A 14,254-nucleotide genomic window follows, 5' to 3' on the forward strand; every position below is an offset into this window, starting at 1 on the left:
TCCAATCAGTCCTGTTGCACAATCTGTATCCCTTCAGCTTCAATTATCCAATGTCTGTCCTATTCCTATCTCCTGATGGTCTCTGTTCTTAGCTCAAATTCTCCAAATTCATTCATTAATATTGGTTCATATCAGTGAGACCATACAGTGTTTGTCCTTTTGTTTCTGGCTTATCTCACTCGGCATAATGTCTTCAATGTCCATCCATGTTGTTACATGCTTCATAATTTTATTTTGTCTTATAGCTGCATAATATTCCTTCGTACATATATACCACAGCTTATTTAGCTACTCGTCTGTTGATGAACATTTGGGCTATTTCGATCTCTTGGGAATTGTAAATAATGCTGCTATAAACATTGATGTGCAGATGTCTGTTTGTGTCCTTGCTTTCATGTCCTCTGAGTAGATACTTAGCAATGATATTGTTGGATCATATGGAAATTCTATACTTAGTTTCATGAGGAACCACCAAACTGCCTTCCACAGCAGTTGTACCATTTTATGTCCCCACCAACAGTGGATAAGTGTACCTCTTTCTCTCCATCATCTCCAGCACTTGTCATTTTCTGTTTTATTGATAATGGCCATTCTTGTGGGTGTGAGATGATAACTCATTGTGGTTTTGATTTGCATTTCCCTAATAGCCAGGGAAGTTGAGCATCTTTTCATTGTGTCTTTTGGTTTGGCTACCCTCTTGATTCCTTGACTTCATTTATTCCGGCAACATCAATTAAGCATTTCAGACACTGTGCTAACTAACAGCTGGGGATAAAAGTTGAAAAAACCTGAAACTGACTTTAAGGGTTATATAGGCCATAATTTATATGAAGACAGTACTTTTTTCACTTGTCTCTCAAAGACTTAAATTTATAAGAGGTTTTCAAGATCACTTAATGTGAAAGTTTATGAACTGTTTAAACAATGTGCGTTTGTGGCTATTTCTCTAGGTCTGTTTTTTTGCTTGTTCGTCTGAAGTGTTGAATACATGAATTTTTCAACTCTGGCCAGGCAGAGTTGAGGTTTTAAGGATAAAAGTATAAAGCTTGGTGTTGAGAAGTCACATTGTAATCCTGTGAACTAGGCAGAAAAAAGGTGGGTTAATTAATTTTTTTCTTAATTATAAATCCATAGTTTGTTATTTGTACCTCTGTCACCTTAATACTTCAGTTGCATGGTAAAATTCTGGGTGGTTTATTATAGGTGATATTTTTGTGTTGCCAGAAAAGAAATTTAACAAAGAAGAGGTGTGAAATTTTCTAAGTTTTACTTACCAGGATACTTCTAAGATGTATAAATCGGGTATGGTCTATTCAAATAGGCTGGGCTTGGCTAATTGCTAGTGTATATCACTCTTTTTTGCATATGCTCAGAAATAAAACAGTTCATGATATCTGTGTATCATTTCAAAGGCATTAGGTCACATTCCATCTAGTTGTTGGGTGTGTAAGATGAACTTTTTAGGTTCACCTTGGGCAAGTTACATATTAGACAGTAGGCTGTAGTAATTGCTAAAGTCCCTGGGAGTAGATTATAGAATTTTGAAAGCTAAAAGAGGTTAATTGTCAAAAAATTGTCAGGTTCTGAATGTTCAAAATTAATTTTAAAAATGAAACTGGGTTTAAACAGAAAAAAGGAAATACCAGAGACAACTGCAGCAGTTTCAATTTTCATTTATACTGAAGAGATTAAGAAGTGAGGCCTAAATTAGAGGAAGTAGCATGTTTCTTTCCTTCTGTGCTAATGACTATAAGGATTGAGATGAATCTTCAGATTATGAATGTGAAGAAAGCTTTGACTTAATGTTGATTACGATCCTGAAGAAGAAAGGTGGATAACTGTATGCACTTCTGGTTTAATAATAAAAAGTGTTCCTTTACATTTTGTCTTTATTTTTGAAAGAAGTATTAAATAAAGGGCGATCCTTACAACTGAAGGTGTCTTAGAATTGAGGTAATATGGTAATACCTTTCCTGAATATAATGCAATGCATATGAAAAATCCTAGGAAGGTAATATTGAAGATAATAATAACACTGATGCTAGAGGCAACAAACCCACTGGTGAAGAGTGAGAGTCTTGGTATCAGTCTTCTTGGATTTGATCTTAGTGCCAACACTGACTAGATGTGTGACTTTGAGTTAATTACTTAATTTATTAATCTCATTTTCCTCATCTGTAAAATAAATAATAATAGGACATGCCTCATCATATTGTTGTAAAGAGTAAATGGGTTTAATGTGTAAAGTGCTTAGATTAGTATTTGGTATACAAGAAATACTCAATAAAAGGCTCAATATATTACCGTGAAGCAGTGGAAGAGTATTTACATGTGTGTGTGTAAGATTTGAAAACGTAGTGTTATTAAAATTCATACCTTACAGCTGAACTTGTCTTTTTAAATAGCAGTATTTCATTGCTGATTCTTTGGTCTCCTGTATCCTATTAACTGAGAAATTTTGTGTCTTACTTGTGCAAAGCTTATGTTTTTCTCCCTGAGTAAGCTACTCTTCATTTCTATGTAAAATGTAATTAACTTTGTTTACCTTCTGCTAGTCCAGAACACCTTTTAGTCATCAAAACTATTAGTATTAATCCAGAGGGTGGATCATGCAAGGACTTGAGACCAAAGCAAAGAGTTTGGATCTAATTTTTTGAAGTAAGAAGCTGTTGAGTGGTTTTAAACAGGGAAATTATATGTCATGGTTTATATTTTTAAATGGCTACTGTGTAATCTGTGTGAATAATAAAATATAGCAGCAAGGATAAAAATAGAGAGGAGAGATAAAGATGGTTGCAGTAGTCCAGGCAAGATGTGGACTGGGTTCAAAATATGCTTTCAAATTAGAGTTGATAGGTCTTGCTGATGGATTGAAAATGGAGAGTGAGAGAAAGGCTGACTCTTAGGCTTTTGGCTTTTATACCTTGATGGTTAGTGGTAGGAGAGGAACAGATTTTTGGAGGAAAAAGTACAAGTTCTGTTGGATGTTTGGGAGACATTAGAGGTGTAAAGTAAATAGTTTTAACTCTTACCATCAACTCATAGATATATGAGTTTGGAGTTCAGAGATGAGGTCTGAACTGGAGATATCAATTTGGCAGTCATCAGCATAAGTATGGTACAGTATTTGATGTGATCATCTGGGTTAGAGTGAAGAAAGAGGACATGAGAGATGAAGTTATAAATGTCCTTTGTAAAGGGTAAAAGACTTTGCAAATGCAAGAGGCTGTTATTTTGGTTTCTTTTGCTACTTACATGAATTTTTATAAATTGATATATTAGTCATTCTTGCTTAAATATCATGTTTCTTTCCAGTGATCCCTGTTTCTTTTGGGCTGACTAGAATGGCATATATAAGGCTCAGTAAGTCTTTTGATGAGAGCCCAAAGCTGCTCATCACATTTATTCTTTGTATCCCTGTTACCTACACATTTGATCAGGTTGAATTGAATTTAACAGAAGCTGGTCTGTTACTGGGTGCTGTTATGGTCTGTTTATACCCATTATTTTTAGTAGTACCTAGCTTGTGACATCTTTGAAATTCTTTTTTTACTCTATTTAAAGTTTCTTTAATCTGTAATTTCTGCTAATATCTAGAGCAAATATATTCTTAGATCCAGATTTTAAGAACTTTCTTTAAAAGACTGTATTTATAATATATTTAGATCTTGACCTGCTAACAGTATTAGCCATTTACAATGGTTTGTTATGGAGCAAATGTGTTAGAATGTTGGCAGAATGAAGCATTACAACTTTTTATATCTATAAGAGCTAGTTACTTGACTTTTCTTAGTAGAATAAAATGAATAAGTTCTTTTGAGGGTAGGAGTCCTATCTGATTTTTGTAATGCTAGATACCTAAACCTATTGGCTGTACCTAGAAGGCATCTAGTACATGTTTATTAAATTTTTAAATGAGTTGTGAATAACAGTGTTTTCCGAAGAGCTAAGGGCTTAATACTGTGCATTCTGTAAGGAAAATGCTCAGGTGGCTGCTTGTTTCCTTGTGCCTCTCTTCCTCTCAACCCCCGTTGTGAGGACTGCTCAAGTGATTTGCTTTTTTCTATCCTCCTACTCCCTCCACACCAGCTTCAGTTTTCTTTTCTCAAGTTTCTTCATTACTGACTTTCTCTTAACTCTTCAAACAGCTTCTGATTGCTGTTTCTTTTGTCAGTTTGGATTGCCCTGTCAGTGTTGCTCCTTTCTCTTTTTCTTCCTTATCTTCTGATTACTATTCATTTTCATCCTGTTTTCCTTTGCATTGTGAAATACACAGGTCTTCTTTAGAGTTTAGACATTATAAGCTTATTAAAAGCTTTTAGTTTTCTTCACTGAAAACTATTCACATTGTGTAAACACATGTACAAAACCTAGGCTCTTTTTGTGTTTTGTTCCTGTGATGCTTTGGCCTTACGAGTTGCTGTTCCACCATTAAGGTATGGTGGTAGTGAGAAAGACGTTGAGAAAATGTGGAGACTAGTCCTCTTTCTGATTTCTGAGCTCTCTTCAAAGTGGAAGTCTAGAATGCTGAATTCTAAATAGTTGGATTTTTACATTTTAATATGTCAAAAATAGTTATATGATAAATTATCCACACAATTGTGTGCTGGACTGTTACTCATTTTCTTAAATTTTTATAGAGAGCAAAACTAAAAAAGATTTTGAATGGTTAGATTCTCTCTACTTCAACACAACCTTTTTTGTAGGAAGTTATAAAAAGTAATACCAAGAGGTCCCATGTACTCTTTACCCAGTTTCCCCTAATGGTAACATCTTATATAGTTATAAGATGGTATAATTATCAAAACCAGGAAATTGACCACAGACCTTATTCACATTTCACCAGTTTTAAGATACTCGTTTGTGTGTATGTATTAGTTTGTAAAGCAGCCAGAATGCAGTATACCAGAAATGGAACAGTTTTTAAAAAGGAAATTTATTAAGTTGCAAATTTACAGTTCAAAAGAAGTGAAAGTGTCCAAATTACCTTCACTCAAGAAAGGCTGATGACTTTTCTGAACACCTCTCAGTTGGGGAGGCACATGGCTTGCATCTGCTCGTCCCTTACACCTGGCTCCATTGCTTTCAGCCTCTATTTCTATGGGGGTTCCTCACTTTGCTTCTCCTGGGCTGACTTTCATCTCTTGGCTTCTTTTAGCTCTCTCCAGGTTCTGGCTTGCTTAGCGTCTCATGGGAAGCCACATGACAACATTTGCTGGGCTCTGATCATCTCCAGACATTTCTGTTCTCTGCCTGTTAGAACTGCTCTGAAGTTTCTGTCAGCTTTGCCGTTTTTGTCATTTTTGGCTCTCTCCAAAATGTTTCTTCTTTTAAAGGATCCCAATAAACTAATCAAGATCCACCCGAAATGGATAGAGTCACATCTCCATTTAATCCAGAGGTCACACCCATAATTGGGCACGCCACGTCTCTGGGAATAATCTAATCAAAGTTTCTGCCCTAAAAGTAATGGCTGCCTCCATAAGATTGTTCGGCATTAAAATATGGCTTTTCTGGTGCATAATAGATTGCCATGTGCATATATATTTCCATGTGGTTTTATTACATGTATGGCTTCATGTAACTACAACCACAACCAAGATGAAGAACTGTTCCATCACCAGAGATACTCATGCTATCATACTCATATCCACCCCCATTATTTTATTAATTTATTCATTGGTTATTTTTAATATAATTTGACCATGTGATTAACCAAATAAAAAAGATTGGCACTGTGTTTTAGGGTGGTGTTTTTATTTTATCATTTTCCATAGTGTTCTGCAAGTATTTATCATAAGCCTATTGGCAGTTTCAGTTCATTTTGCATATTATAGAATCTTAGCCTGTCAAAGTTATATAATCCAGCATTTCCCTTAACATCACCTCCCAAAAAATGAAACCAGAAATCCCATATGAAGCAACTTTTGCCATTTATTATTAACCTGTAAATTTCCCCAATAACTGGGACCTTTATTTATTTATTTTTTTGCCACCTGATATATTTTGGTGTTAAATTACCTTATGCTTTAACTTTAGCTAGATTATGTATGCTACAGTAAGAAACAACCCAAAATATCAGTAGTTTACAATAACAAAGATTTATTTATTGCTCACGTTTTAGGTTGCCTAAGAACCAGATTCTATAGCTTTGCTCTGCAAGTCTTTCATTACAGGATTCAATTTGAAGAAGTAGTCCCTATTTGTGACATGCTGTTCCCTTGGCAGAGAGAAAAGAGCTAGAGCCTGTGGAAACACACAGTAGCTCTGAAAGCTTCTTAGAACTGAAACTTCTTACATTTCACTGGCCAAAGTAAGTCATATAGCCAGTCACCAAAAGGGCACCCACAGAAAGGCACTACAAGTCACATGGCAATAGGCAGGGATATTAGTACTCTGTTACAGAGAGGGTAGTGAGTGAGAATTAAATACAACCTACTACACCTTAGTATGGTTTACTGTAATAACTTTTTTCTTAGTCAAATTTACTTTACTTAAGGTTTATTATAATTAAAAAAATTAAAATAGCAGCTACTTTTCTTTCTTTCTTTCATGCATTAGTTAAGTTATTGAAACAAGCCAGAATCATGCAGAATCGCAATGTTTTAAACTAGAGAGGTTTATTTCTTTCAGGTGACAGTCTGAGTGGCTGTTATGGCAGTTTCATGATGGTGTCAGGGTCTCAGGCCCCTTTGTGTCTGGTTACTCTGTTCTCAACCATGTTTTTCATCTATCAATCTAAGACAGCTGCTTCGTGGTTTGCTACCATATTTGCATCCTAGCCAGCTTAGAAGAAAGGCTGGGGGGTGGGGGCGGGGGTTGGTAGAAGGCATTCTGTTTCCCTATAGGTACACAACCTGGGAGTTGAACATGTTATTTCCTTTCACATTCTAATGTCTAGGTAAACATTAGGGGTACTATTACTAAAGAAAGGAGGGGAGAAAGACTATTAGGGGATAGCTAGCAATTTCTACCCCATTTTTTATTTTAATTAATCCTCACAAAAGCCATGAAAAGTTATTATTGGCACTTTTCAGATGAAACAGGTTTTTCCAAGATATGGAATAAGTTGCTCAAGAACATACACATAGGAAGTAGTGGAGTGAGCTTTGAATCTAGGCCTTTTCGGCACCATATCCCTAGTGCTTCTAGGAAGTATACTGGTTTTCAATCATCTCTTATTTGCAAGCACTTTACATTTTGTTCAGATTAATAATAAGTAGCTATTGACTCTTTAGAAGGAATTCTGACAGTTTTGTGGCAACTGGTTAGAGTATGATACAGCTAGTAAATAATAGCTTTTAACTTATAATAAGATTCAAAATTTAAAAGATCAAACTTTGGTTCTGACAACTGTTTAAACATTTCCTTTATAAGTTAATTTAGTTGTTAAAAATTCATATATTCTCGCCTGCCATGCTGGAGACCCGGGTTTGATTCCTGGTGCCTGCCCATGCAAAAAGGAAAAAAAAAAAAATCATATGCAATTTTGAAAACCCATAAAATGTTTGGATTTTAATATTTCCCCCCAAATTGAAAATAGCTTTATTGTTTTAGTCTAATTATAAAAATAAGACGTGTTTATTTAAAAAAAAAATTCAGAGAATGCTGAGTAGTATGCAGAGATGATCACTGTTACCATTTTAGCTATGGCTTTCAACTTTTTTCTCTATGCATTTCCTGGGTATGTTATGAATACGAGTGTTTTTTTTTTTTTTCACTGATCATATCTGCAACCTTCCCCTCACATACATACACATCTAAGACACATCAATAACACTCTTTGATCATCTTGCTTGATGAATGAAATGGCAATTTGAATGTTTTTTCCTTTCTCACTTCTATTTCATTAGTAATCAGCACAGGGTGTATTCTCGAACACTTTCATGAGCTAATGTTTTCTCATATGTGTTTATATAGTAACTAAACGAGTCTATAATGTGATGATTAGTAAGTTACAGATTGGAGCTCAGGATTCTTAACTATGTATGAGTTGTATGAATTCTTTTTCTGGGTACTAAAATTCAATTACATTGTTTTAAAAAATTAACTTCATTATTGAATGAACTTATTTGCTTACTCTATTAAAGCATTTATACTCTTGTCTATAAGTAGGATGATCATATAATTTGTCATTCAAACTTGAGTTTTAAGAATTTAAAACATTCAAACATTTAAATTTTGAGAATGAAAAGAGCACTGAAATATTACAAATTTTATAAATTTGTTGAAAAATTTTTTGACAGTCAGTGGTTTTATTATATTAGTCAATAAATTATTCTGTTCAAAACCTTTTAAGAAGTAAAAATTTTCTGTAATATTTCCTGTACTTTAAAACAAAATTAAAAATTCTTCACAATGATTATATGAATATTAAAAAACACAAGCAAGATAAGTATTCTTGTTAATAATCGTATGTTTTAATCTGTTTGTTAGCCATATCTGCTTCTAATATTGTATCATTAATACTTTTCTGAAGACTGTAATTTTTCTAATATTGTTTTATCATTTTTACTTTTTTCATAAAATTTTCTGTAATGTTTTTCAGAATTGCATTTAAAGATTTGTCGTTGTTCATCTCTAAAATTGATTTTTCTTTGTAACTAATAATAATTCTACTTGCTAATATACTCGCTGTACATATGCGATAATACCTGCTTGGCTCAAAAATATTTGCCAGGTGGAGAATATTCTTGATTCTAGTTTTTTTCTTATTGAAAAGTTTATTTCACTCCAAATATTTTTGCCTCTATTAAGAGTACCCCTCTTTGACAAATGTTTTTATAAGACAAATCTTGTCAAATAAGTTGTTTCTAAATAGATTATTTTATGTTTACTCAAATTTAGCTGCTATGAAATTGTAATTTCAGAAAATAAATTTAATTTTATCCAGTACAAAATATAAATTTTCCAGTTAAAAATAGAAAGGCTCTTTTGATGGAGATCCTCCTACAATTCATTCTAAGAAGTAATTATAGAATTTCAGAATTAAATTTTGTTTATCATTTGAGTTCTTAGTCGTTTAGTTTGTTCAGTTCTGTCTTTGCTTTTGAGGGATGCGTTTCAGTGTCTGGTAAACTTTAATAATTGATACTTGCTAAAAGCTTCAAAAGCTGAAAATTTTTTGGTGTTTTATTCATTGAACTTTAATCCTTGATTAAAGATTTCCACTTGATTTTGAATAATATGCAACCAAATTTTAGAGGACTTTTTGTTAAAAAAATTTTTTTTACAAAGTAGTTTTTTAAATGTTCTAACTTTTAAAATATGATGCATGATAGGTTGCAAGGAGAGCTCACATATTGCCATGTGGAAGTTTTTTTTAAATTCAATTCCAGCTTCATCCTCAGAATTTTAATTATGGATATAAAAAAATTATAAATTTTAACAGTTGCAATTAACTTCATTATTAGTGATGTCATTAGAGATCCTATAATAAATAGGAATATCCTCAAAGGTTTTATATGAATTGTCTGCTAATCAGTTTTCTGGAGAAATGGAAATTCAGTAATTTTGTATTAAATATGCAGTTTCTTCTTTTTATCTCATTGCTGATGAAAGAATTTATTGGATAATGCAAAATTATTGCCAAAGAATAAAATATGTAGTTGTGGATTTATACCATACTATAAATGACAGAACCACAAAACCACCCAAGAGTTTTCAGACTATCTACTACTCATATGTCATTTGTACCTAAACTGTAATTTCCCACAGTCTAAGTGTTTAGTGGCCTGGTAAATCTTGTAAGCCATAGCACATGTCACTGCACTGGCTGGTATTACCAAATAGCCAGCAGGGATAGCAGTATCAAATACTCTTCTCCTTATCTTGCAAGACCATAAGCTGTCCATAGTTACTTATGATTGAGGATACTTTTCAGTGAGTCTTCAGCGCTCTGTTTGAAAGGAAAGGTGTTAGTTATGTTGTATCTTTAAAGAGCCAGGAAAAGAAAGGTGGAATTATTATCAGTCCACTTTCAGATTTAATCTCCTTATAGTGGTTAAAGCATTGCCCTCGCATCTTACATACTACTTACTAATACTTTGGCCAAAAACCGTTGTGCATGGTAGAGCTGCATTATACCCTTGGTTTATTTTAATGAAATGATTCATAATAATAGTTCATTTAAAAAAAATGAAAATCCAGGATAAATGGTAAAATAGATGGGATGCTGGGGCAACAATTTGTAAACCAAGAAAACCAGGGCTTATGGGAAGCAGTGTGGCTCTCTTTTAAAAGAGCCTGAGGTGGGACAGACCTGAGTTTTAAGTCCTGGCGCTGCCATTGAAAAGCTTGGACAAATACCTTCTCTGAGTATAGGTTTCCTCATTTGTGAACTGGGATGATAATATATAGTTCACAAGGATTAAGTGTGGTAGTATTTATGAGGCACTTGGCATAATGTTTTCTCAATGAATGTTAGTTATTTTTATCCTGTTTTGTATATCCATTGAGACTGTAGACCCAAATTTGATGCTAGAAGTTTTTTTCCATGTTCATGTTTGTATTTGAAACTACCCTGCACTCCCACCACCACACATACACATGCATTTAACAAATTTTGTTAAAACTATCTAATAAACTTTTCTTCAAACCATATTCCTCTTTTCTGCCATTGCCAATGATCAGGTTCTCATCTGCAGCCATTGAAGTTATTTCCTACATGGCCCCCTGCATTCAACCTCTACTTTCCGTCTTTACATATAAATAAGTAGGTAAATCTTGGATCTTTCCCTTTTCCCATCTCCATTTTCTTTTACCATGGCAGATGAGGCCCTTTATAAGTTGACTTCTACAAAACTTAGCATTCTTACCTCCCTGCCCTCTCACCATTCAGAACTACCTGCTTTTCTCTTCAAATGTAACTGAACTTTCTGTTGACTGCATGCCTTAGTGCCTCTGTATAGAATCCTACCCACCCTCCAACCCCTGTTCTTCAGGTTCCTTCTATTCTGTAACCACCATGAAGCCTTCCTGCCTTTCTTTCCTGGTTCTGGAACACTCTTAACCGTTTATGTACAGGTTAAACCCTGAGAGCTTTCAAACGTTAGTACTAAGCTGGCTTCAGATGAGGTTTATAGCCGATGAAGGAGCTCTTTGAATTGTGATGTTAATTAAATGGTACTACCTCTTTGCAAACAAAATCTGATGACATCGTATGTTCCAGCCCAGCATAATCCCTAGACTAAAGAATACAGCCAGATAGAAGATTAGCCATGAGTTTTAATTACCACCTTATGGACCGGAGAATAATTTTCTCCAATGGCAGCCAGTTGGGAATTGAAGTCTGCACTTCAATTCCCAAAGCCAAAGCGGGGGTTGGGGGTGGCACTTACAAAGTTCAGCCAGGAATCTCAGCAGAGTCCTGCAAGAGTTGGCTACCAAAGTGATTAGGGGAGGGGAATTTTAATGAATATCTGTGCTCTGGTCATGTGGGCTGCTACCCCACCCTTTCTCTGGAGTCTCGACTCCTGGGCTGCTGCATCAATATATTTTCTTTTTTTTCTCTCAGAAGTTTGTATATTCAATTGATTATTTTATTGAAGTGTTTTTTGAGCAGTATTCATAGGCGCCTTGGACACTTGAGTAGAAGATGAGTCCTTGGGGCTTTAGGTAGGTTAGCTGGCTTTTTTTGGGGGGGGGGGAAGTGGGGGTGCATGGTCTAGAAATTGAACCCAGGTCTCCCAGATGGAAGGTAAGCATTCTACCACTGAACCATCAGTACATCTTAGCTCAGCTGGCTTTTAACTCCAAAGCATTACATCTTTAATATGTTTTATGTTGGGTTTCTGGGTAAATTTGTGCTCAAGGAAAAGACTTCCAGTGTCAAAAATAATTTTAAAATTCTTATTTTATTTCTTATCTACCTGATAAACAGTTACACATGTGCTGCCTTTATTCATCACCCTCCCCCTCCGTAAGAAACAAAACCAAATTTCTTTGAATCAGAGGCTTTTATCTTACTTATCTTTGATTCTCAAATATCTGTTGAGTGATTGCTGAGTATGGTAATACAAACTATTGAATAGCCTATAATTTCTGTTTATTTATTTTAGTTATCAAGTGGGAATCCTGTCTATGAAAAATACTATAGGCAGGTAAGATTTTTGTTTCTTTATTTTCCTGTATTGAACATAAAATTTACTGACAATTCTTGATTGTATGTATGTTAGTTAACAGCCACCTGGATAAATTTTGACAAGTCTTGTTTTTAACGTCTTATGCTTTGGCCTCCTACTTTGAGTACTTAATGCTTTTAACAGCTCTCAGAAAAATGAAGGAAAGATAATTAAGATCAAGCAGTTATCTTAAATATCTGTATTAAAAATTGATATAACATTAGAGCATCTAGAAGGAAAAACCTAGAATTGTGGAACTGTAATCCATATCAAACTCTGAAATCTGTTCTATAACTACTTGTTACATTGTACTTTGAAATTTATTGCTTTTTATATATATTCACAATAAAAAATGTTTAAAAATTGACATAACAATAGATATATTCATCCAGATATAAATACCCAAATTAATTTATAAATTGAATATAAATTACTTTTAAGATTCTTTCAGGCTTATTGAAGTATAATTTTATATTTGTATAAATTATACAAATATAAAATGGACAGGTGTTAAAGATTTTATTCTACTCACTAATTACTAAGGGAAGCAGTAAGATGTATAAAATAATTCAAATGAGAATATGTCCCATGGTAATCACTAAGAAAATACCTGAAAAGCATACCCAGAAGGAAATGAGATTCAAAATGGTTCACATCAGAAGGTCAAATATATTCAAATGTAGATAATAAAAGAGTGTTTTTAAAAAGTTGTTAAAAAAAACAAAACAAAGCAAAATGATAGAAGAAAGCAAAATTTACTGCAGTAAATGTAAATGGATCAGGCAAAAGGCAGAGATTGGCAGAATGAATAAAAAAGCTTGATCCAGCTACAGACATACCTCATTTTATTGCACTTAGCTTTATGTGCTTTGCAGATATTGCATTGTTTACAAATTGAAGGTTTGTGGCAGTCCTGCATTGAGCAAATCTGTTAGTGTCATTTTTTCAACAGCATATGCTTGCTTTGTGTATCTTTGTCACATTTTGATTAAGGTAAATACATTGTTTTTATAGATATAATGCTATTGCACCCTTGATAGACTATAATATATTGTAAACAACTTTATTACATAGATCAGATATTCTCCTGAGGTCTAGACAGCCTTATTTGTCCATTTCTAAGTATTGGACCATTTTTTTCTAATGGTCATTTTACTTTGTGATCATGATTACAGGAAAGGTTTGTCTTGTTATGTATTTGACTTGACTGCCTACATAGTGTTAATTGACCATTATAGGCCTCCTTGGGTTTGACTTGTAAATCTGTTGAGCAACTTCTAAGGCATGAGAATTAATTTTTGCTTGAAATTTTTTATAAGTAATCTCAGATTGTCTGTTTTAAAGCCTTTGTTGCATGTTCCTTTATTTCAAGGTTACATTTCAAACCTTAGAAATTCTCCCCACCATATTTTACCTTGAAGTACATATAAATTAGAATGAATTTCTTTCATTTTAGGATTTCCCAAATTTACTGAGGTTCCTAGCCTGCTAGTGAGTGACCTTGCTACTTATGGTGCTGGGACTTGATAAACCAGGTACCAGGCCAGTTTTCCTAGGAGGGCTTTGTAGGCATTGGCCGTACATAAAGTCAGTCTGTTCCTTGATAGTGGCCTGTTCTGTGTGAATAAAAGAGATTAATTTTCAAATACGGCCTTGTTTTGTACCTTGCTTTACCCAATTATCCTGATAAAAAGGAGAACAAATTGTTGTTATAGTTATACCCATCAGATAACTATAATGCCTTGAAAAGTAAGGGCTTTCAGGAGAAATACTTGTTTTTGAATTCTGTAGGGTCAGTGATAATCAGATACCATTTCAGATTATTTTATTTTGAGTTACAAAATAAAGACTACTAAATTGAGGGTTAGAAACAGCCTAAAAAGAAAAAGAAAGGGCTTCTTCATTTATCCATTACAAATAGAACATTTAAAAACAATACCAACAATATTCTAAATAAATAGCAGTAATTAAATTTTTCTCAACAGTTCATTCAGTCTTGTGTAATCAATTCTTGTTCTGCTGGTCAGCAGTTATTTTTTTATGAAGTACATCTGTTTCCGGACTGCACAGTCCTGAAAATCCTGACAAAATCTACCAATCAGCACTAATGATGTCAGCTCAGAAGCTTCAAC

The 14,254-nt window shown here is 33.9% G+C and overlaps 1 protein-coding gene across 1 annotated transcript in view; it reads left to right on the forward strand.

The window, feature by feature from the left end:
* The window catches only part of EPS15 (epidermal growth factor receptor pathway substrate 15), a 217,478-nt gene that overhangs the window by 17,096 nt on the left and 186,128 nt on the right, over positions 1-14,254 (forward strand). The window contains exon 2 of the mRNA XM_077149693.1: positions 12,060-12,101. Within this exon, the coding sequence (XP_077005808.1) occupies positions 12,060-12,101 (42 nt within the window). The remainder of the gene's footprint in view (positions 1-12,059; positions 12,102-14,254) is intronic.

Source organism: Tamandua tetradactyla, chromosome 2, assembly GCF_023851605.1.
Source record: "Tamandua tetradactyla isolate mTamTet1 chromosome 2, mTamTet1.pri, whole genome shotgun sequence".
Classification (NCBI taxonomy): domain Eukaryota; kingdom Metazoa; phylum Chordata; class Mammalia; order Pilosa; family Myrmecophagidae; genus Tamandua; species Tamandua tetradactyla.